The 25981-nt window shown below is 38.5% G+C and overlaps 1 protein-coding gene across 1 annotated transcript in view; it reads right to left on the bottom strand.

The window, feature by feature from the left end:
• Window positions 1–298: 298 nt before the first annotated feature.
• Window positions 299–25981, bottom strand: part of LOC139744405 (large proline-rich protein BAG6-like) — a 69476-nt gene continuing 43793 nt past the window's right edge. The window contains exon 25 of the mRNA XM_071654848.1: window positions 299–2142. Within this exon, the coding sequence (XP_071510949.1) occupies window positions 1882–2142 (261 nt within the window). The 3' untranslated portion in view covers window positions 299–1881. The remainder of the gene's footprint in view (window positions 2143–25981) is intronic.

Raw genomic sequence — 25981 nt, 5'->3', positions numbered from 1 at the left:
CATGAACGAACATGTGAAGTGATTTTAAACCGGGCCAAGTGTGGAAAACGCGTCACTCACAAAGGGAAAAAGAAAAATATCCGACTGCCATATTTAGACGGGCACCGAGCTGTGGATCCCAAATAGGGCGCCCTCTGGAGTCAATCTGCTGCTCGTGGGCAGGTGGGATGGAAAACGTAGGACACTATCTAGCTCAAGCACAAACCTGTGTGTTTAACAATTATTAGCAATTGTTCAGATCCTCATGGGGGACTAAGAGGCCAGAAACAACAGGAAAAGACTGATGAACATGTAAAACAAGAGAGTGGACAAAAGACTATGTTCAACCACTCTAGCTTTATCTCACTGCATTGCATGATTAGAAATATGAGTAGATACCAGTATTATTCAGCACGCAGTATACCTTAATTAATCTCAGGATTCTGAGGTTTAAAACACTGAATTCATCAGTTCTGTAGTTGCTCATCCATTCTCCGTAATATGTGCAATGTTAATATTCAAAGGGGCCTGCTCTTATGAAAGGAACACTCTTATGAAAGGTGCTTCCATCTTATTCCTAGATTTCTTCTTTTCCCTTCAGTGGCCACACACTACCTTTAAAATGACCATTTGCACCACTGTTCAGTTCCTTTTTGCAAACTGTACTGTACTTACACAAATGTATCTTTATCTGAGGAATATGGAAACAAAATAAAATGCTGTAGTGTACCACATAGCAACAGAAACATATTATTTTTCATTTCCTACTGTACCATACTTCCTCAACCAGCAGGCTACCTTTTATGTACATGTTTGTTTGTTTGTTAAGCTTCTTTATTTGACATAATTCAGAACCCAATCAGAGTATGCAGGTGATAATGGATTGCAAATGTGCATTCCTGTGAGTCTATTTCCCACTAGAGTGCAAGTGTGAAACTGAAGTGCTTTTTTGCTTGTCAAGCAACCTATAGGCCTCTAATGTCGATAAAGTAGAAAAGCCCAAGCCTAATCAATTCAAACAGTCATGCCAAAGATACTGATAGATATATTCAGAAAACACATGAAATTTTGGAGAGATGAAGCCACTGTCTTTCCTTTCAGACTTTTGAGTGTAGTTCGAGCGGAAAACCCATTATGCAAATTGCAGAATGGAAATGAAACAAGTTTTTTTTTTTTTACGTACGATGTAGACAGATATCAAACGTGAAAGATATTGAATCCTTCATACATTTGACAGAATTTTGATTTCATGCTTTTTTGATCATGTTTCACCCCCTGGAGAATGATTAAACAGGAGTGAGACCAATATTGTGACTCGACTTTCTATACCAGACACACCTTTTTGACCGCCATGAGGCAAACACTCATCATTGCACCTTGTTGGTCTTCTCTGTCTGTTAGACCATCAAAATGGTCATTAATGTTGACCATTTTGGCCATGGTCAAATTTCTCCGCTTTGGGCCAATTTTGAGGCGATTTGCTTGCTTGCGTTTGCGCTTGTTTGTGTCTTGGTTTGACGGAGAGGTGTATCTTCCATACAGGAGTCTTGGTAACGAGGGAAAAGCTGAAGCAAATGGTCATAAGAACATCCAATATCCCAAGGCAACTCTCATTTTCTTTTGAAGCTTTCAAACAAAACATTTAAGATCGAGGGCTAATTACTATAGTGGTAATGCACATGTAGCATGGTGGACTCCAGTCAACAGGGGTAGCTATGGCTATGCAGCCACACAACAGGTGATTTCAAGTGTCTGAAGATTAATAACTTAGCAAATACATCTTATAATCTTTTGTCCATCGTAAATATTTTAGACCTCAAGCTACATACTGGCTCAATGAGGTCGCAGATAATGTCTGTTTGTATGTCCGAAGTACTCCTATGTTAAACGGCCAGGGCACACTCATTGTTTCTGGAAGTACTTCTCCGTGTTGGGGAACTTCTGGGCGTCGTAGTCCGGATCCTGGCGTAGCCGCTGCTTGATGGCGCTCTTCACCTGTTTGTCGCAGGCGTCGCCCAGCTCGCGGCTTGCCCGCACGTCGTTGATCAGCCGCTCCTCGCTGGTGACTGGCTGCGCCCCGGCGGACCGTATGGCCCGCTGGAGGAGGTTGGAGACGAAGGGGCGCGTGTCGGCACCGATGGCAGGCTTCCTATCCTGTGAGAGCTGGATGGATGAACAGAAAAAGACAGACTTTAGACAGAAGAAAATCACGTTCACAAAGCAGCACAGTCAACATCAAAACATATCAACAGCTATCAAGTCATTTCTGGCTTTGTACTGCTACACAGATCAGGGGATAGAGTCCTGCTTGGTGCATACATCCCAGGACAAGATATTCTCCCCATGATGTCCCTCTCAACCCACCTGCCAAGAGGGGTACCTGACTATGGTGGGATAATGATCATACATCCACTAAGGCCTTTGTTTGGGGGGGGGGGGGGGGGGGGGGTTATGCGGACACTGAAGGCGACCAATCAAAAGGTGAATTTGAGTGCTCTCCTGAAGCATATCATATCGTACCGAATCTGCACCAGAGGAGCGCTTGAATGCTCCAAAGTGTTCCTTAGCGTATCGTACCTTCCTGACATGCTTCCTGACATGCTCCAAAATTGCACCATCTCGAACCAGGTACAATTTGGCATGAGAGAGAAGAATGCCCATAACGCGCACTACGTCATTACACAAACAGCTGATTCTCTCGATGGGACACCTGTATGTAGCGCAAGCGGGGCAAGTGCATGACCCTGTTGCAAAAAAAAAAAAATATATGTGCACCCCTCTGACTCATATGAGGTACACTTTCTCCACAGAGCACTCGAACGCTCCCAATCTGGCACGGTACGGTGTGGTATACATTAGTTTTTGCTTTGCTTTGCTTTGATTTTGAGAACTTGAATGTGGCCAAAGTCAACTGTGTATCCTTCACCACTGTTCACAGGGTTTTCTTACAAACAAACACAAAAATCACAGAAAAAAAAAAACCTCAAAAGGGTTGATGATCCCCCATCCCTACATCATGAAAAAACAAACAAACAAGGTTTTCACCCAATTGATATGTTGAAGTGATAGACAATGCGATCTCAAAAAAAGTCCTGAGGAATCCATGAGATACATGAGATACAATCATATCAGCTGGTACATGTAGAGAATAAAGTTTACATCATTGCACCACCTGATGGATATCTGTAATGGATGTCGCGTGAGGATTAAACAAGTTTATGACATCACAAATATTGTCATATCATGTGATGGATGTTGCCTGAAGACTAACCACATTATGACATCACAGTCATCAGTTTGGTGCATTGAAACTACTAAATGTCCATAATCGCCTCCTCAACACTAGTCTTGATTTCAGTCCTTGGGCTATCTTTTCTGCAGAAAAGTCATCAGAGCAGCACGGGTGAATTACGAGCAAGAGTATCCATAAGAAACAAAGCCGGATTCCCCCTACCACGTGTGTGTGTGCAAGGGTGTTCATATGGTTTCATTTTCAGCATGTGATCTTGAATGAGAGGATACCATACTTGTTGTATGACATGCTCTAATATAAGATCAAAGGGGGAAGCCCAGTCTATTTTCATAATTTCACATCATCTAGTACATAAATCAACAGCTCCGTGTTTTGATTTGTGTTGTTAATTGTGATTGTTGAGCAGATAAACCAATATTCTGCAAAACTAAAAACAAATTACGCTGAACGAGGATGATCGATGACATAGGAGGCGCACATAGGATGACATAGGATGACAGAGGAGGCTCATTTTGGAAATGTAGCAGTGTAATTCCATTTACAAGACTGATTGTGTATAATTTATGCATGCTTTCTTCTTCAGTTCTGCTTCCTTGAGCCTCCCACTCATGGATTCTTAAGATGAAGCTACCATGTCATCATCCTTGTTCATTGTAATCTGGAAGAAATTTTGAGAAAAAAACCCAAATTCTTATTTCTCATCTAAGTCACTATAAATCCTGAAACTGTGTAGGCCTACCTAGCAAAACCGATCCGTAGGCCAAACTGTTAAAATGTAAAAGTCTGAAAATCATTAAGTCCCCTTTAATGACAGTGCTAAACATGGTGGAGGCTAAATTGCGGAAATTACCAAAACATTGCTGACTGGGCTGTGTGATGATGTTCAAATGAAAAGCTTGATTGCAAAAACGATCTAACTCCATTCTTGTTGATTTGAGATATTTACGATTAATGGGCATGTACAGTTCTGGTTGAGGTGAAGATTGAATAGCTTTTTAATGTTTTGCGAGCTATTCAAAAACAAGGTGAAACAAAGAGATCCTAATAAAAGGCGTGGCCTGTCGCCTTTTATAATTATCACTTTTTTGGATATCTCAGCCATTTGAAAACCAATTTTCATCAAATAAACGTTGAAACCTTCTTAACATTATATGTTCTTTCATATTTCATAAGAGGTTTCTCATTATCTCACTTAGGAAAAATACCCACACATCTGAATACACTTATTTACAATGCTCTGCTAATTTTACGATTCTCATAAAATGTTAATACATTCCAGGAACAAATCTTTGCAACTGTTCCTCCCACAAGCACCTGATGCAAAATAAATCAAAATACAGATGTACACATATCTACAAAATGCGCTACATGTGCCACATGGCATTTGGCTTTTGTACCATCAAGTGAACAGAAATCAACAAACTAAACCAAAAACCCTCATTAAATGTTTTTACATCTGGAAATCATTTCTGTGAAAAGGAAAACAAAACCACAAGCCTGATAATGTTCCATCATGTAAGATATGAAAATCAAAAAGAGAGTGAGAAATTTGACAGACGGGCAACATAAGATTTCATTAGATATGTTATGGTATTGAGACTAGGCTTTTCCCTAGAATCTGTTCATATCATTTGTTTTGATTTTTGTTTTATTTCCTACTTTTACATGTAGTGATTTGTTCTTTTCTTCTTCTTTCTTTTTCTTTTGGAAAACAGAGCAATAAAACTCTACACCATTTTATGAAATCCTCACATAAAAGTCTTTACATAAATCTCAGAATGGCCAAAGTTGCTCATATGTAGCCATGAGAAACATTCAAAGAAAAGCAAAATCTATTTCATGAAGTCTCTCAAATTGTGATACTCAAATGAGAACCGGCGAAATATGGGAAAAGATGGCAACTGCGCCAATGTGATAACAATTGCACTATCGGTATCGAAATATTGTGCTATTGCGATCATGATAGCGAAGATTTTTTTTTTTTTTAAATCTCTACAGTCGGGGACATTTTTAGGGTTGGTCGTATTATGCCAATATAACTTATTCTTCTTCTTTTGCCCTGGATTTTCCATAATCCTTTTGCCTCTTTTATTGTGTTCTTGGCCCTGCAGTAGCATCTGTGAAATTTGGGATGAGAAAGAATGGTTGCTTTCTCACTTGCAAAATTCTTAAAAGCATAATTTACCTTTTGCAGATGAAACAAAAACCCAGCATTAGTGCTTTAAAATAGTTCTAAAATGTGAATTAGGATAGAAACAACCACAGTAAAAATTTGAATCAATAAAATCAATGTAAGTATTGTTGAATATACAAAATGTGAACAATAGTTACAATAAAAATGTTTCCAGACTAAACCATCTACAGTTACAGTTTATCAAGAAAAAATACTTATATCTCCTTTAATATATTTTAGGCTTTATTGCGAAAACTTTATATGGTAGAATGTTTTGTGGTACAACAGACCGACTCATATGCATCATATGTAATATCTTGAAAATTCTTAAAATCACTGTTCCCAAAGGTAAATTAGACCTCTAAACCTGCAGGCCCACTATGTGGAATGTATTCATGACAAAGGGACATGAGAATAATATCACTAGTTACATTCAGACAATGATCCGTGATGATTGAATATAAGTTCATAGGTATCTATGGGGTGCCAAGTGTCGCAGGGTCTCTTTCGTCATGAAATCAGTTATATTATCATCAAAATAACAATTACGTTGAAGAAATAACAAGTTTGTCACGAAATGACAATTTTGTGATTTTTAAATTTTTCCCCTTCAAACCCATAAATTCAACCATACTAAAGCCAAAAGATAATGACTGCTTAGTGATCAATGCAAAGCACTTGAATTTTCATTTCAGCAACTTTCCAACACGTACATGAAGAAGCCCCAATGCAATCCAATACCAACACCCGATCGAACCAAGTTTGTTAATCCAGTGTGAAAGCATGTGAATCAACATAGTGCTGTTTATTCAAATGATTGTGTTTTATCAAGCCCTTGACTTACAAGTGATTTTCTGTGTTTCGTTTCTGATCTTTTGGGATTTTCTTTTCAGGCAAGTAAAATTCATGTTTGGGCAGGAGCTCCATTAAAATTCAAAAATCTACTTGCCTAACTGGGCAAGTGGTAAAGAACAGTTATGTAGCACCCTGTGATGTATCAAATGAAATCACCACATTATCCAAATTGCCTCATACGATTTTCACCAATACCACTCACTGGTTGTTGCATCTGCAACTTCAATATTCCACAAGTTCCATGTTTTATCTTTTTTTTCTTTTTTTTTAAATCATCAATGTTCTACAAAATTTTGATATGAAACACTTTTACATTTTTGTTATTTGACAACACTCTTTTGATCAAATAACCGTGAACACGGAGCAGACTTAAAGGGCCGGTGTAGTACCGGTGGACATGAAGACTGGGCTTTTGACTTTTTGCGAGATATTAAGAAACCACTTATAAAATAGTACAGAGCATACCATTCTACGAGGAATTCAAAATTTATTTGATGATAATTGGTTTTAGTATTGCTGAGACATCCAAAAACAAAGTAAAACAAAGCGATCGTAATTAAAGGCGGGTCCTACCTTTTACAAGGATAGCTCTGTCTTGGATATTTTAGCCATTTCAAAACCCATTTTCATCAAATCAAGGTTGAATTCCTCTTGAAATTATATGCTCTTTCGCATCTTATAAGAGGTTTATCATTATCTCATTCAAAAATATTATAAACCTGAAGTTAGGTCTCAACCAAAACTATACCATCCCTTTAACCTTAAAATGTTGGGTCAAAAACAAAAATCAAGAAAGACTTTTGGTACTCATTCTTGACCCCAATGGTAAAATAACTATACAGTGAGTAGAATTGAATTGTAACCATTTAGGGCCTACAGTGGAACCTTGATTATCCAGCCAGATCAGCACTGGCGGGCATCCAGATGATTGATTTAGCCAGATACGAAAGATATGCTCAAATACAACACTTTCTACATATCATGCTAGGGGTATATGCACATTATTACTAGTTCACTAATATTATGATTATCTGCATGGCATTGCCATGTTTTCATATTTCAAAAATTGATATGGAAATAAAATGAAATACAAGTAAAACATCCCTTCACGTATTGTTTGTTTGATTGATATTGACCGACAATGAGATCAATATTGCGACTTGTCGAATATTGCCACTGAATTGTACCTTAGCAACTGCTGTGCACTCAGTGCCAGTGACAAGCACAGAACCAGTCTTTAACATTGTCTCACAGTCCGCTGCGATGATTTGAATATGTCCTGTTGTGTATTTGCACGATGATGGTTGAGCATGTGTTTTGAGTGAGATTTGGTACCGAAAATACATAAAAATATATGGTTCCATGACATTTGCTCCCGCGACAGTTGCTCTCATGAAATATCTGCACGCTTAGCCAAACATAAATTCTACCCACAAATATAACCCTAACCCTAATCCTAATCCTCACATCAAACTAAACCTAAAACCCTATCACAACCCTAACCCTAACCCTAAGTCCTTGGAGAAAATAAGACCGGAGCAATTGTCGCAGGAGCAAATGTCGTGTCACCAAATATATATATACATTTTTGTAAAACGTCAGTCAATCAATGTCCAGATAACAGAGGATCAAGATAATGGAGGTCCTAATGTACTGTGTTACTCTTCTCCATCTTCAGAAAAAAAACCACAATGACTAACTATGTAAAACAGCGTAAAAATTAGAAATATTTCATGTGACATACTCTTGGGTGTTCTTTCTCTCTCTTCATAATCGTCACTGGGGTGATAAGACCTTGTATCTCAAATTTTGGTTAAAATGACTTTTTTTGATTAACGGTCAGATAATCAGTTTTTAAAGTGATGAAGCCACCATGGCATGGCAAAGGAAATGCTCTCCCATTTGATGCAGTGCTTTGGCTGCTATATTTTTTTGCTCTCCTGAACATTTGACCTTTTTTAGATACAAGGTCTTGTCGCCCAAGCAACCATATGTTTTTTATACATATTCTCTCCCTTACCATTCTCTGTTTTAGTGTTACTAGAAAACACGCCATTCAACAAGTAGGTAGTTGTACAAGAACTCTCCTTCGTTCCCCAGCACAATCCCAGGTCACTTGTTCAGGAAATGATCCCAGAGAATACGTTTCCCCAGGGCACTATTTTTCTTTCATTTTCTACCATCCACTCGTAACGATCATCTGAATAAATAACATCACTCTCTTTTGTTTTGTTGTGTTTTGCTTTTTTCTTCTTCTCTCTGTCTTCCCGGTATTACTTCTTCTTGCCTTTCAAATGACTACAAAGAATTTTATGTCTTAAATTTCACCTTGACCCCAAAGAACACTGAAATGGTATGTTCCATCTGGTTGCCTAGAAGGACTTCTGTCATCCCTTTGGAGTGATGGGAGAGTGAGGGGGGGGGGGGGTGGTGGGGGGGGGGGGACTATTCATGAAATGAGAGAATACTTGAGCCACTCACTGTCCTTCATCACCATTTTTTTCCCAGTCATTTCTATCATTGTTACCATAAAAACGCTGGTTTTTTGTGATTATTTTTTCCAGTGATTACAGGCAGGTTGGATTTTCAGCTATCACATGCACTTACTCCAGGGACAAGTTGTATTTCTATAACTGTCTGACATTCCATTCTACTCTTGACTCTTTGATATTCTCTTCATTTGGCCAGTACATGAGGAGAAAGAATGTCATAAATTCTGATTATGGTTTGAATACAAACAGGTGGCCAGTCAAACAGGGCAGATTTCAGTTACGAGTGTGGCCTATGGTAACACAGAGGGCCTTTCACACTACCACAGAACTCGTTGGAGAAACATGTCTAGAGTTTATACCGAGTATTCACGCATCAAAACGAGTCTCTTCACCGCCTGCTAACTTATTGCATACGACAGATCATACAACACCATGGTCTGCCAATTGTACATGCAACAACTGATACTCTTTCCTCCAAGAGTAAACAATTTATACGCATTAATGCATGCACCCTGGCAGCAGCGAATGCAAAGTTAAAGGGATCGTACAGTTTTGGTTGAGACCTAATTTCAGGTTTCTAACATTTTTTTTTTTGGTGAGATAATGAGAAACCTAACAGAGCGATTCTAATAGAGTGTGGGACCCACACTTTTTTCACGATCGCTTTGTTTTACTCTGTTTTTGGATGTTTCAGCCATTCCAAACCCGATTTTCATCAAATAATCTTTGAATTCCTCTTAGAATAGTATGCTCTGTACTATTTCATAAGTGTCTTGGTATCTCGCAAGAAGTTCAAAGCCCAATTCTCATCTCCAAAATACTGTACCATCCCTTTAAGTTCAGCTCCGCCTCCTGAACTGGTGCTTTAGACTAGATGATAAATCTTTCAGATCACAAATACCCATCAAAAAACCTTGCAAAGGGTGATTTGCAAACACCTCTGGACCATGAGAGCCCACTGTTGATTTTGAGAGAGTGTTCTAGGGAGGAGCCTGTAAATTTAAATTTCCTTTGCAGACTGTTGAAAAAAAAAGAACCAAACAAACATTGAAATATAACTTGGTTAGCATGAAACATGCTCTAAACATGTTTACCAACAAGCTCCCTACCAGTTTGAAAGAGTTTTACAGTCACTTGGAATCAGTGCCATCCTAATTCATTCATGTCATGTTATTAAACCCCGTGAACCTACTTAATACCAGTTATCATGGCGGAGACTTTTATGGCATTTCATATAGCCTCATTTTTTTTGGCCCCATTTTGACTGTCGCTTTCTGCTGTTCTTCCTGGAACTTAGAGCTTTCAAGCTGAGAAACTCTTGGTTAGGCCACCATAAAACTCCTGTTCATTTTTGCCGATCTGCTACTACCTCACTGACCCGTTCTCATCGTATTGCATCAAGTTTGTATTTCTAGGGCCATTCATGCTGCCCGCGAAAAATCAAATCTTTATAAAAATTGCAGCATCTAGCTCTAACGTGGCAAGGCAACTGTTGGAGATATTTCCTGAAATATCACCAGACTGTCATACAAATGCTCTAAACTTTGCACATGGGTTTCCTATACTGTTTCGTTCATGAAATGCTTACAAAAAGAAAAATAAGGATATTAATTTTTAAAAATTGCTGTATTTTTCACATGATTCCCACTCAATGTTTAGATTCCTTCCCATAGCAACACACAAACACAGCTAGCTGCTCAGGCTACTCACACATCAAAGTGGTCATCACATTCCAGCGGACCATCAAGCCTAGTATTTAATTGCATCACATCCGCAAAACCCTACAGATATTTTTAAACTTCCTGATCTTTTTTTGATTGTGGTGTGCACGTAAAGCACAAATATGAGGATATTCTTTATATTTTGTTGGTGATATTTTGCAGTGAGAATTGGCCTCCTGACATAGTATATTCATACTATTCAAATACTATTTCTTACGCAGAGTGGGAAATAAAGTTTAACTGCATTGAATACATTGTAGGTAAAGTAAATGCGATGCTATGATTGCAAAATTGAGTACATGTGCATTAATTTTATTGTGACACTTTCTTCTGATAGTGTGGGACCATTCCTCTTTAAAGAAATAAATATAAATCAACCAAATCTCTATCATCTTGCATTTTAACTTGTCTACATGACCTTACACTGGTAATGTATGAAAATATGCATACAACAGTATAATGTAAACTTTTGACTTCTGCAGGCGAAAGCCAAATGGGGTTAGAGGTGCTTAGCCCAAACTGTAATTCTGGCATTGCTAAAGCATCTTGAAAAATTGAACATGCAAAAACTTACAAAGCAGAAGGCATTATTTTGAGTGCAACCATTAATGCACACTGAGAACTCCTACTATCATATGAACAAGATACCAGTGGAATAAATCTCCACAGACTCTCTTTCAGCTCTTCCTCAAAAAGGGACAAACAGCTAAAAGCGATGTCATTTAGAGGCTAACTACAAGGATGTGAGGTATGTCTGGGGGTATTTTTAGAAGGCATTGCTTCACTTCAAAGAAAAACTTCTAGCCACTTGAAGATGAATACCTCAATATGTACTAAATCTTTGTCCACCATTGAATGAATCTTTGTGAAACCCAATGCCACCTGTGAAAGATGTTTGCGAAGTAATCTGAAGCGGCAATGATCTTTTTCCTGCCGCTGAAATAATCATCAAAACTTGGCAATGCATTTTGTTTGTCACAACCACTGACGATGGTTGGGCAGGCAAAAAGAAATGGCTGTTAATGACAGCATTATCATCATACATGTCCTACGCATGAGGTCATAAACTAACAATTGTTGTGAGCGAGAAGAGTGAGACTGGAAAAATTGTAAACCCAACACCGCTTCTAATACCTATATCGGTAAAGAAAAGTGTTTAAAGGGGAACAACACTCTATACTCAAGTTGAGCTTAATGAAAAAGACTATAATAAAGTAAAAAGATATTATCAATGTTTTATTAATCAGTCAGGGAAGAATAAGACAGTTATAGGATTTCATTGTTCAGAGATTTTCTCATATTCATCATGAAACAGCAACATTCTTTGTAAGCACAAATGTGACATCATCTCATTGAATATGCATGCATCATTTGCATATTCAATGATGATATTAAATGGTGATGTCATACTCTTATAAGTCTCCCATTGACTTACAGACAAATCTTGGTGAAATTTCCTTCTTCTTTTTTTCAAATTAAAAATGGAGATATTAAGAGAATACCTTGTATTGTTTTAATCACAATATAACCACAAGTGCACTTTTGGTGTTGCTGAAGTAATGACCCTAAAATAGATTTCCACATTTTTTTTTTCTTTGTACACACCTTTGGGAGTATTGGAAGATGACATTTTTACTACATCTGACTGTTTACATATATCTGGTTGTGACTAACAATATTTTTGTTTTGTGAAAGCATGCAAAACTTTTTAATCATACAGTACTTACTTATCCCTTTTCGCATTGCCAAGTGAAAACTACATTGTACTATATTTTTCTTTGCCACTGTTCACACACCCCTCCCACGCCCCCCCCCCAAAAAAAAAGAATAACTCGGCTGCAAATGAAGCACTTTGAGTCTCCAGACTGTGCATGCCTAAAGAAGGTATCTCACTGAGTGGTGAATATTTTTGCAAGCTTTGCGAATTCTAGAGAATTTTAGGTTTCGTCGGGGTTCATGTTCAAAATTTTTTGTTACAAGAAAAAACGTTTATGACAATGAAAACTGTTTGCAAATTTGATTGCAATTGTTTACGAATTTGACTGCAACTGTTAACGAACCCTGACATAACCTGAAATTCCCTAGAATTTGTTACACTCGCAAGCATTTGCTGCTCAGTGAGATAAGGCCCCCCCCCCCAAAAAAAAAATGGTTTGTTTGCCCTTCGCGACCGACCGAAAATGACGGAAATTTCGGGTCGCGTTTTTTTTTTTTTTTTTTTTTTTTTTTTGCTCTTTCAAGTTTATTTTTTTCCACAAATTTCATCTCTTACACATTTGTGAACGGTGTTAAACCCAAAATTATCCATCTTAAGCCAAAGAAAGAATGAAAAAAAGTTAAAAAAAATTTTTTTTTCATCTCATCGACCCGTTGTAATTGTGTTCGGGCGGGGCCGCAGGCTACGTTTTACAGCATGCATTGCATGCGTGCTAGCTACCTTTTTGGCTCACATGCGTGCACACGCACAAAATCCAGTCAATGCATGCATATGCGCTTAGATAGTATGCTAGCTAGCTAGCTAGCTACCGTACCAACCGCGGCACAGCGCTCCAGCACGACTGCCAAGATGGCTACTTTTGCAGCATCCGTTACCAGCTGTCATGGCACCGAAACTGTTTGGAGTCAAAGAGATTTTTCTCCTCCCCACCACTAGAGGGCAGATTCTACAATGGTGTCTGTGATTTCATGGGGGCTGCTATTGTACCCACTTAGTAATGGCCGACTTTGCGTACTGAACTGTATTGTAACATTTTAATAGCGCATATTACGCGAACTTTTGAACTATTACACAAGTACGCACTTTTTGATTTCACTGCTCCTCGGGTGCTCGTTTGCTAGCGTGTTAGCACGAGGGGTGAGCCTACGGCCTAGTCGGTCATCCAGCTGCCAGTGATTCCCGTGCGCTCACAAAACAATAGTACAGGGCGTATGAAGAGTCCGCACTCTAGCAGTCACTGGGGAAAATCTCTTTGTTTGGAGTTCAGTTGCCAGCATCTCACTGGAAGGTACTTTTTTGGAGCTGTTTGCAAAATTTAACAAAGATGAACGTTATAAGTGTTTGTCAGTGAGTGTTGTTTCTGCCTCGCGTACCGGGCCCTGGCAAGACGTAAATTTGAATGAATCCCTTGGAGTTTTGAGTGCATTGACATGGAAAAAAGGGTACCCTGTACTAAAAAACAAACAAAAACAAAAACAAAAACAACCTACCATCCCTCTTGGGTTTTGGCAATTAAGGGCAAACAAACAATTTTTTTTTTTGGCCTTATGGGAGCATGACTCCAGCACCAAGTATGCCTACCTAGTGTGGCAAGTTGCATCTCAGGATGTAACAAATCCATGGTTTCTTTGTGTACCATTCACAAATGCCACAAAGGGCAAATTATCGTGCAAATTAAAACAACAACAACAACAACAAACTGGGCCTTGTTGCATTAATAGCTGAAATTAAACATAAGTCAGAAAATCAGTGTGCAAACTGGCCAAATAATGCTTGACCACTGGCGACTCTCTGCAGAATGTTTGCTGCCAACTCCCTGCAGAATGTTTGCTGCCAACTCCCCAAACAGAAACCTGAAGGAGATGTTGATTTTTACAATGGATAGTGGTTTCATATAAGAGCATTATAGGCCTACATGTATGCATGGTATGTTCACTATCACAAACATCCGACCCTTTTGAAAGTAATTTCACCCTCTTGATAGTGAACTTACAACTTGACTGAAACACTGTTGTCTCGGATTTCATTTTGGTCTTTCGCCAAAACCAGAGACAATGGCCATGTGCACACAGTTACTTTGTCGATCGATCGTACGATGCTGCTGTGAAACTGTGAGTGTGTTCACGTGGTGCTTATCAGCAATGATAATGCAGCTGTCATTTGTATGACGCACCTCTTGACCCCCGGGATAGGTGCGTCAAAGTACCAATGTGCGTCATACCTTTTAGGTACCATGATGTACCCTCCGTCACAAAAAGTGACACACCTCTATGAGACATTGACGCATTAACCAGTCAAAATGGTGACGCACCTCTTCGTGAAAATGACTGACCCTTGACGCACATGTTATTCGCGGTACGTACCAGACTGGAATGCTGCAGAGCTCTGAATGATCATAGAAAAGTGTGCGCTCACGCAATTCGCTGCCTGCGAACTGTGTACACCGAACGGGACTTCGCGCGTGTGAATCCCTGTCGCCTACGGACCCTTGATATTTACATCGATCGCCGTGGTACTGTATCCCCATGTGTGGCCTGGGCGGCTGTGGGGAGCGTGAGTATATAGTAGCTTAGCTGCACACTGTAGCCAGCTGCCACTACACTACAGTACCCTGTTTCGATTTGAGTTGGGGTAGAAGCGTTCCGTTGTGCAATGTCTGCTTCTTTTTCTCTTTTTCTCTTCTTCTTCATCCGCTTGTCCCTTGCCTCCCAAGTACGAAATGATTTTTAGAGTGCTGTGTGTGTTTTTTGTAACGTTATTGCATCATTTTTCTGCAAGGAAGAGGTGAGTTTCTGTTCGTGTATTGATGTGCACTGCAGTATGTGCAGGTGAAAAGCGTTCAAACTTTCTTTCCCCGAGTATCGTGGAAACTCGATGTATTTCTAGGCCTATCAAAGGAGATCTCATATAACAGAATACTTATAACAAACTATTTTCCGGTCAAAATGAATTGATTTCCTTTGTTTTGTATCGTTTATTGACTTGATCCTAAGGATCTCGTCGCAATACCGAGTTTCCAATGTGTATTTATTTTCGCGTAGCTTTCGGTGCTGTAAACTTTTCTAGGGCCGACAGCGGCTGCGTGTAGTTGGGGCCTAAGCCTACTACTAAACTTACTGTTCTCCACTGTCGTTTCTCACACCTCGTTTGGTACGATTTCTTCCATTTTATATCACTTTATCCGTTCCCTTTATACTTTGAAGTATTTGACGTAATTTTTTCAAGTGTCTCGCACTGCTATTTTCGTAACGGCGATTTCTCCGCTTTGCTGCAATACTTTTTCGAATTGAAGCGACAAAGTTTGATACCAGCCGCTTTAGTGTGCTGTGTGTTGTCTGTTTGTGTTGTTGGGAGGTGTTGATACTTTGTATTTGTTATTATTTTCCTAGGTGTTTACCTCGAGGGACTATGCGTGTTTCTTAATGTTGATAGGAAAAAGCTAAAATGGTCTGAGTGATGTCTGATGGTGATGATGATGTAAAACTATGCTGGTGTAAAAAGACGGCTTACTGTGAATGCTGAGCGTACGTGCCGTTCGTTTCATTTCACTTTCCCTCTTATTCTTCTTTCCCCCTTACTCTTCTTTTCCTTCCCCAGAATGATAAAAAAAGAAATTACATACACCTCAATTCAACCAGCTCATTAGTTGAATTAAAGGAATCATTGCAAAGATATCGTGATTCTATAGCCTTTCTTTTGGCGCATAGTAGGAAACATCAAACAGTCGAATATAGTGTACTTGATCGAATATCTTATGTTCCCTGAACAATACAAAAAAAATCGATTAATCACTCAATTAAAAATGCAATCACAGAAATACTTAAAAGGTCTCGTATGCCCAGAGAAATTCACTACGAGTAGGTTCAATGAGATGCAGTCATCACCTGGTTAGACAGCAAAATCATGACAATTAATTTCAGTTCACGCTCATCATAACTGCTTATTACTTATCAAAGTTTTGGCTATCAACATTCGTTCGTAGGTGTTTTTTGTTTGTTTTGTATGTTTTTCCTCGTGAAAGACGTAATGATTTCTTCGTATCGAACGTAGACTTCATGTTTACCGTTTATCCAAACAGTAGGCGCCTATAGGCGTACTTTCTGAATATATTCAGAAATTTCTATCAACATTTTTAATATATTACAAGACTGCCAAATACCAGTTGAAAAAATTAAGAAATCGAATTTTTGAGATATGAACAACAACAAAAAAATAAATAAAAATGCGTAGGAAAAAACCACTTCAACTTCGAATGACTTTGAATTTCTCAAAACCGTTCCCTAGTTCATGGACATCCCACTGAGAGGGGAGATCAGTGGGACATCCCATAGAAACGCATGTTTTGATATACACGTTGCTATATGGCATGTCCTCGAAACTACGGCCTGGCCACAGTAATTTTTTCCGTATTAACCCTCCCGCCTCCCCTTCCCCGATTCGAAAACAGCTTGATTGAAGCCCCTGCCTATTTAAACACGAACCTTATTAAACCCCAAGTTAGGTACATGGTTTATATGGCTAGTGTTTAAATAGAATTTACTATTTTAAGTTAATATAGGTTTTAATAGACTCTCAGTAGTTCCATAATCGTTTGTATGTGTTTTGCGGCCTGGCCTCTGTCATGCCTCGTCTTCTGTACGTACGCCTGTACTGTATACGTGTACCACGCCACATGGTCACATCACGCACGTGGTTTTACTGCAGATTCCACGGTCGACGGTCGATGCTACACTACATTTAATGCGATTGAAGGATAGCGAGCTTCGCGATGCCGCGGGCTGTATGTGATGATTTTAATCACAAATCGTGTTTGGTAGTGTGGTTTTGGAGCAAATTTGTGCTCAAACTTTCTGAAAAGACCTTTAGTCTGACATCAGATAGAAAAAGAAGACATACGAGAATGAAGTGAGTATCAGTATGTTATAATAAAACTGAATGAAAATTGTGTCATTTTCGCGTTTTCAGGAGCCGGTGAATTCGGCCGGCTCGCGATCGCGAGTTTGTTTTATTCTGTTACGGAGGGATACCATGCAAGAAGCCTCGCAAAATTACATGACTGTCCTATTAACGATCCTTTTGACACACTCTGGTTAAATGACCGACTATGACGCACATAATGGGTCAGTATTGTGACGGACATTTTACTCCCGTGACGGTACCACGCGTCATCAAATTGGTGGTACTTGACGCGACCATGACGCACCTTTCCCGGGGGTCAAGAGGTGCGTCATACAAATGACAGCTGCATAAGTCTTGTAGGTTTTATCAATGGGTACCATTGCATGATAGAATTTGGTAGGGTAGTGTGCTGCATGCAATGACCTATGTTATGCACAGCAAGTGCTAGTAACAAATTTTGAAGTGGGGTTGCAAAACGAGTTAAGTATCACCGATTTAACCACAAGAGGTCTTGTGGTATAGAGTGTGGATGATATAAATTCAAAGTTGGCTACCTAAGTATTCGAGCAGTCCCTATCTTAAAGGTGCACTCCAATTTGACTAAGTATTTAGGCCCTATAGTATTAAAGGCATGGTATAGTTTTGGACGATATATGGATTCAGATTTTAACATTTTGCGAGATGATTAAAAAGCACTTATTATGAAATATCAAGGAGCATACAATTTAAAGAAGAATTTAAAGTTTATAAGATGAAAATTGGTTTTGAAATGGTTGATTTAATCCAGAAACAAAGCAGTCCTTATAAAAGGTGGGACCCACCATCTTTAGCATCACTTTGTTTTACCTTATTTTTGATATCTCAGCCATTTCAAAACCAATTTTGATCACACAAGCTTATAACTCCTCTTAGAACGGTACGCTCTTTGATATTTCACATAAGTGGTTTCTAATTATCTTGCACAAAGTTAAAACCTGAATCTCCCTATCAACCAAAACTATAGACTATCCATTTAAGGTTAGCTTAGAACTTCAAGGTGAAGTACAGCCAACTCAGTTTGAACTGAACTCATGATTCTACTTTCAGACCTGATTTGTGATTCTTCTATAAAGTTGAAATTCTTTCTCATTCACTTTCTCAGTCACTTTCTCTCTCTTTCTCTCGCTCTTTCTCCTTGCCACCAGCTGTCAAAAGTCTGTTTGGATGATGTCCTGTGGCAAATGGCATGTTGAGCAAAAAGCAAAATAAGGGTTCGAAATTGGCGATGGTCTGCTGGCCATTGGCCACCCGAAATCACGTCGGACTAGCTAAAAATCGTAAAATTCTGAAGTTACTGGTCCGTCTGGCTAGCCAAAATATCGCTTAAGTGTCAAAATTGATCCTAAGTAGTCCGCCTGGCTAGCTAAAAAAAAGTTAAGTGCGACCCCTGAAAATGTCTAAAGAATTTCAGATTTTGCATTGCACAGTGACCATGAGTACCAGTAACAGAGACCCAAACAGACATGTAAAATAAGTAAGAGTACGGAAGGCAAAATATATCTCTATATCATATCATGACCAATCTCACTTGGGCTGCAGTGATCTTATTACGCAGGTGGCATGAAGCCTACTGCCTGAATGACTAACACAGCGGGAGAATATGAGCCAAAGCCCCAAAGACGACATTTTGTTTTTCCTTCAAGGGGAATTCATGCCAAACATACATAGGTGAATTCAATGTTTGCAAAAATGATAGAACACATCCTCGGTGAATTCGAGGAAAATTGGACAATCTGTTCAATAGCTTTACGACTTGTCAAAGGTATGACTTGTCAAAGTTATGACTTGTCAAAGTTATGACTTGTCAAAAGTTCTGATTAAATCCATATGCCACCGTACAATGCAACTTGATAAGAAAGATTCACAATTCATAGGTCACTGAAGTAGTACGACGTAAATGAAATACAAGGAGGATTCCATAAAACTTAATCTCTACACATTCCCTTGACCTACTACTGATTTTATAAGCCTACATTGAATGTTCAGGGTAATACTATTACTAGTATTCCCATTGCCTTCTGAAAGAGGCAAGTCATGTATTCTTCCATCATGCTAGAAAAATGAAAAACATTACGGGAGAGGAAGACTACGACAATTTGAGCTGTTACAGCAGAGGAATGATAAAAAGAAAATAGCAACATTATTCCTAACATATTTTTGCTTTACTACTGTAGTGTAATGAAAAGCCACTAGACTTACAGGTTCGTTAAATACAGTAAGCCCTACCTCAATTAAAAGTAGGGTAAACAATACTACTACTTATCACATGTCAGTCAAAAGTTAAAGGTAATGTGAACTTTTCATTCAAATAACAAATTTTTATGAATTCCAGTTATGTGTAAATATTACATACTGCATCTTCATATTGTTCCACTACCAACACATCACATATTACAGCAGAGCCTTGTTATCCAGCGACGAGAGGATTTATAACCTAAAACTGCAAAAATCTTATAACTCCTGAACAGATTGTCCACTTTTTCTTCAAAACTGCACACTGATGAGTTCTACACTATTGGAAACATTTCTGCATTCACAGCATCCACCCGATGTGTGGGAAGTAAGTTTCCCTTTAACCCTATACCACTCTGGAACCTCTGGAGGAGGTATAAAACAAGACTTAAACAACAACAAAAAGGAGAGCCTTAAAACGTTGAGGAGTGCATCTGAGCCCCTTTCTGGGGGCCAAGCCTGCCCACCTGTTCCTCTTCTCCAAGGCTCCTCCGCATCACAACAGGGAGGAGAGAATTCACAGAGCATTCCTCCTGTCACCTTCAAACTCTCCATTTATCCCAATCCTCAATATGAGAGACACTCAGGCCTAGCCTGGCTCTGGATCCGCCCACTAATATCCTCTTTAAAGGCTTTGGGAGTAGTGATTGAAAAATGTTCGAGTTACTGTAAAACTGTATGCATTGAACACCAGTGGCAACTCGCGAAAATTTCATGCCACAAAAAAGGCCGTTGGCTGTAATTCGCGAAAAATTTCGTGCCGCGAATATATTATGTTATACAGTATCACATAATGCATAGGCCTATGTGTAGGTCAGTTGTATCACAAAACATCCTACCATACAACAGTATACAAATTTTGCAATAAGGCCTTAAATATAAAGGAGATATCCCAATTTTTCTCAATAAATCATAACTGTAGATGGCGTATTCCTGAAACAATTTTATTATAACTATTGTACACATTTTTTATATTCAACAATATCATATTCATTATTCTGTTTAGCATTTTTACATTGGTTGTTTCTATCCCTAACTCACATTCTAGAAATACTTTGAAGCACTAAAGTTGGGTTTTTGTTTCATCTGCAGATGGTATCAACATAATGCCTAGAGGAAGTGATGGGATTGATGTTAACATAAAGAGTACAGACAAAAATTAGGCTTACAGAATTACTACTCATGAGTGCAATGAGAATACCTTGAAATATTCAGAGAATTCCAGAAGGCATAATCATGTACTAATCAGGTACACAGCATGGATGTTAACATAAAGAGTTTAGACAAAAATTAGGCTTACAGAATGGCTACTCAGAGTGCAATGAAAATATTTTGAAATATTCTGAAAAGTCCAGCAGGCATAATCATGAACTAAATTAGGTACAAACATAAGGAAATTTTACTGATGAATACAAAGAAGATTATCTAGATACAGTACTCTCCACATAATCGGGTAGGGTCGGGCAGAGCGTTTCTTACCCAATTAAGCGCAGTACCCGATTAACAGAAGAACACATCTCATTCACAATTGACACACACAATGTGTATGTACATGTATGCATTATACACTGCACCAAACACCTACGTGTACAATGTATGCTTAACACGTGCGCTTGCACAGCACATTATACAATGTACATACAAGTGTACCTTACACTTGCTCAGTCACGAGCAATAATTTACACTGTTTTTATGGAAAAAATGTTCTCAGAAATCTTTGTCGTTTGACTCTAGACTCCTCGCTAACATGCAGGCGTTTTCCAAAATGAACATGTCTCTTTGCGTGCACTAGTCACGTAGAACGTCGGGTTACTTTTCGAGAAGTGACTGAGGAAAAGCAAAATTATGGAGCTGGTGCATGAACTGATTTTCGTTGCAAACTTCTCATATGATGAACGTTGTTGCGGAGCAAGGGAGGAGTGCAAGTGTGTTCAACTCCTGTCTGTCTACACAATTGTGAGTGCCAGCTACATTTGTAATGTTCGTTTACGTGTGGCAAGTCGATACTGGTACATGTGTTTTCATGTTTAATCACTCCTCAAATGATCAGTCTTCTTTGCAAATTAAGCAGAGAATGCGATTAGCCGTGGAAAATTTGACATTCATGACTTCTCTATAAAGTGTTATATCTGTGATAAAATGTGGGTAGAAATTAGATTAGAAGAAAATTATTTACCCATTTATGCGAAGAGGCAACCCGATTATCAGGTAATTCTAATGTGCATTGGAACTGATTTTGACATTACTACCCAATTAAACGGAGTACCCATTTAAAGCGATACCCGATAACCGGAGAGTACTGTACTTACAAGAAAACTTTTCAAATCACAGAAATACATGGTAGAAACATCTCAGCACTGTCACATAATTGCGTACAAGAAAACTTTTCAATTTAAGCTTGAAACATCTCAGCACTGAATTAAGTTGATACTGATTATTCACTCAAAGAAAACAAAATAAACACAAGACTAGAAAAGCACTCTGAGAGCGCAGACCTTTGCCAAGCAGCTACTTTCCACCGATGATCTTGTTCTTCCCAAAGAGATTTTTCTCCTCTCCACCACTGGCCAGGGAAAAGCTCTTTGGGCTCTTCCATAGAGATCAGTGATTTCCACACCCATAGGTGTACATGCTGAAAAATCGCCCGATTTCCTTATGTAGAAGCCTTTGCTACGTCATAAACCCTTAGCTGCACGGCACGCCTCGCCCAGCTGCAGAAACTGGAGCACGCACTTTAGTGCGCGTTTGAAAACCTAAAAAATGCGCAGCTTGAACTCCCAAATTCACTGAACCTACCTGTCAAAATATCAAAAATCCTTCATAAATTCCCCCAAAATTCTCGGCTCACTACAAAAATTTCATCGTTTGTTACTTGCGTCATTCTCAACTTTTCTTGTAAGTTTCAGCCAAATCCGTTCACTACTTTTTGAGTTATTTTGCACAAGGACAAACAAACAAACAAACAAACCAACAGTAACAAAAACATAACCTCCTCCCTTGGCGGATGTAAAAAGACAGGTATTCATCTATCCTTTGTCTTGTATTTTCTCTATCATGGAACAAAACTGTCTGAAAAAGACCCACAGAGTTTTGACAGACTAACTTTGGCCTTTTTGGGAAGAGTGAACATAGCCTTGGATGATTATGAGGCACCAGAGAGAACTTCCTTCACATTGCACTCTGGGTGTCTGGGTGAGAAATATGTACTGACGTTACAACAGGGAGGTGATTATTCTTTATGACTCCCTGGAAAGTCTGACTAATACAAGGCAACAAGTTTCCGTGAACTGATAACCTTCTTGCCTACCCGGAACGAGAAGAGACCAAAAAAATAAAAAATAAATAGATAAAATACAAATAATAGAATGAAATGGAAATCATGAAATCCAAGAGAGTAGAATCCATAGGGCTGTGTTGAGATATCCACACCTGTAAAATGTAGGCCTAAGCGAAAATGCTGTACTTCTGCTAGCACCACCCGAGTGTGATATGACAATGCCAGAGGAAATCAAAAACAAAAACAAAACAAACGGTGCCCTCCTCAATGGATATGCTTTGCCTGTACTCAAATATTTGAGGAAAAGTGTGAGTATGCCTACAGTTAAGTGAAATTTTGTGTCCAAAACAATGGAAAACTGCTGAACACCTATATGAAGATAATCTTAGAGTTGCCCATTTCTCCCAGCCACTCTCTAACTGTTACAGTTCATCACTTTTTATGTGTCTAACTTTTTTCTTCAAAATTTTCACTGATTTATTTTTCAGACTTTTCTGTTTTTCATACGATACAAAGTAGCATCATATCAGGATGCAATTTTCCTTGATAATACCATAAGAACACACTTTTATTTGTGAGCTGTGCACATTTTCTACTGAATGTTTAAACTGGCACTGATTTTTAAATTAATTATCCATGACTATGTCAATTTCTTTAGCTACAATCATCCTCACAGTATCCATGTAAATAAGAAATGCCAACATTTCATTCATTGAATTAAGAAGATTAATCAGTCATCTCACAAAGTGAGGTATAAAAATGAAAATGACAAAAAGGTTTGTTATTTTGAAGGTTTGTTTTACCTCGCTTCATGTAGCAAATGATTCATCTTATACCTTCAACATCAGCCAGGATGATGAACATCTGTCATATAATTTGTTACAATCATGTAGAAGAGTTTATTTTCAATTGCAACAAAGTCCTGCCATATTGATAAGAGTGCTGCCATGAACCTGAACTCCCATTATGAAGAGACTACTTTACCACAAACACATCCCCGGTGAACAATTATTTACATTAATCTTTTAATAGGATATTTTTGAAGAGACAACTGTATCATAAACAGCTGAGAGCTGTGACAATTCTACGTTTAGCCGGTACGTATTTCTATCATGAATTCAACACACACATAGAGGGGTGCACCTGTGGGAATATCTTGAAAAACTGGGCTTGGGCATATCGAATGTTCGGTATATCAGTGATTCTGCAGACTTCTTTTTTAAAATAATTACTTCTTCTTCTTTTTCTTTTTTTCCTGGGAGGTTCAGAATGAGATTGGTTCATAAGACTGCAACATTTAGAACTGGGTGACTTGCCTGATTTTTCATGTTGATTAAGTAAGAGTTTGCAGACCTACTGCACCATGCTCAATACGGCACTTCTAACTTCATGAAAAGTACAGTCTGTGGCGAGTTTCCGCAAAACATGGCTAATGCTCTCTTGAAGGGCAAAGGAAAACAATGTGAGCAACATGAGAACAAACAGTCGTGGTAAGTGATTGTTTGTCAGAGCCAAGAGGTACTCGAGATTCCTCTTTTCATTTCCGATTCCAACTTCACCCCACAACGATCTCGCCATACAGAGACTGGTGTCTGATCAGTTCTTTCGCCCCGACTTGGTTGACAATTCTGAGTGAGACCCCCTACACGCTGCGTACGTCAACAGCAATACATCAACGTTCACCACACAGAAAACAGCTGGGATTTTCCTGATGGAATTTGACAGATTCAACTCCTCGGGCAAGTCAGATGGTCTCTTTTAACTTTGAAAAGTTCATGCTGTGTTCTCTGATGGAAGTACATGAATGTGAATTTGAAATTATCAGGGGCAGATTGATTTTTTTTTCGGTCCACATTTTTTTCTTCCAATTTTAGGGTAAGAAGAGAGGCACATTCATTTTGAAAGAACTATTCAGTACGTGTTGTTATTCCCAAACTTTTTTTCAGGTGTGTGTATACTAATTTTTTGAACGGTATTTCCAACATCCAACATTTACAACATCAAATGGTCTCTTTTAACTTTGAAAAGTTCATGCTGTGTTCTCTGATGGAAGTACATGAATGTGAACTTGAAATTATCAGGGGCAGATTGAAACTTTTTTTTTTGGTCCACATTTTTTTTTTCCAATTCTAGGGTAAGAAGAGAGGAGCATTCATTTTGAAAGAACTATTCAGTGTTGTTATTCCCAAACTCTTTTTTCAGGTGTGTATACTAATCTTTTAACAGTATTTCCAGGACTGCTAACATTTACAACATCAAGACGATGCCGGTTCCAAATTGGCAATCAAGAAGACACACGTGTATTAAGTGCATCTCAATAGCTGAAATGTTTCCAATATCCTAGAGTGTTAAAGTAAACATGATTTGTGTGTCGTGACATGAAAAGATGCCAAAGTGTTCAGATAGCCTCTCCAACATTCAGGGAGACTTGGTAGTTGGCCCCTTTATATTTCTCCTTCTGTATGCCTGATACATGACTTATATTAACAACTTTCTATCCTGATTTCAACTATTTCAGCAAGTTACATCACAGGAATCTATTAAAGGACAAGTTCACCTTCATAAACATAAGGATTGAGAGAATGTAGCAATATTAGTAGAACACATCATTGAAAGTTTGAGGAAAATCGGACAATCCGTTCAAAAGTTGTGAATTTTTGAAGTTTTTGTGCAGTAACCGCTGGATGAGAAGACTACTGCAGTGTGTGAATAACTTAGATGTCACATGCGTACAACAATATAAGGAAAATATAAAGAGAATTTCACAAAATTTCATCTTTTGAAAAAAGTACACATTCCCCCGACTCGTTACCGACAAATGTTATGGGTAATATTATTCCCCCTGCCTTTAGAAAGAGGCAATTAAAGTGCTCTATTATTATGCGAAAAAAGTGAAAATATGTTGAATTTTCTTTACATTTTCTTTATACTGTTGTACGCATATGACTCACAAGCTGTAGTAGTCTCCTCATCCAGCGGTTCCAACACAAAAATTTTAAAAATTCATAACTTTTGCATCGATTGCCCAATTTTCCTCAAACTTTCACTGATGTGTTCTACTAATATTGTTGCATTCTCTCAATCCTTATGTTTATGAAGGTGAACTTGTCCTTTAAGGAATGCAGCTCAGTCCTTCTAATGACAATACATGACAATCAAAAGTATGATTTTCAACATTAAAGGGTGTGTACAGTTCTGGTCAAGGTGAGGATTTTGCTTTTAACGTTTTGTGAGATATTCACAAACCACTCTGTGAGATGTCAAAGAGCATGCAATTCTTAAGGGTATCAAAAGTATATTTGATGAAAATCGGTTTTGAAATGGCTGAGATATCCAAAAACAAG

The sequence above is a fragment of the Diadema antillarum genome, unplaced genomic scaffold (assembly GCF_040938485.1).
Source record: "Diadema antillarum isolate AM-2024a unplaced genomic scaffold, OU_Dant_1.0 scf00000035, whole genome shotgun sequence".
Lineage (NCBI taxonomy): Eukaryota > Metazoa > Echinodermata > Echinoidea > Diadematoida > Diadematidae > Diadema > Diadema antillarum.
This window is presented reverse-complemented; position numbering and strand designations above follow the sequence as displayed.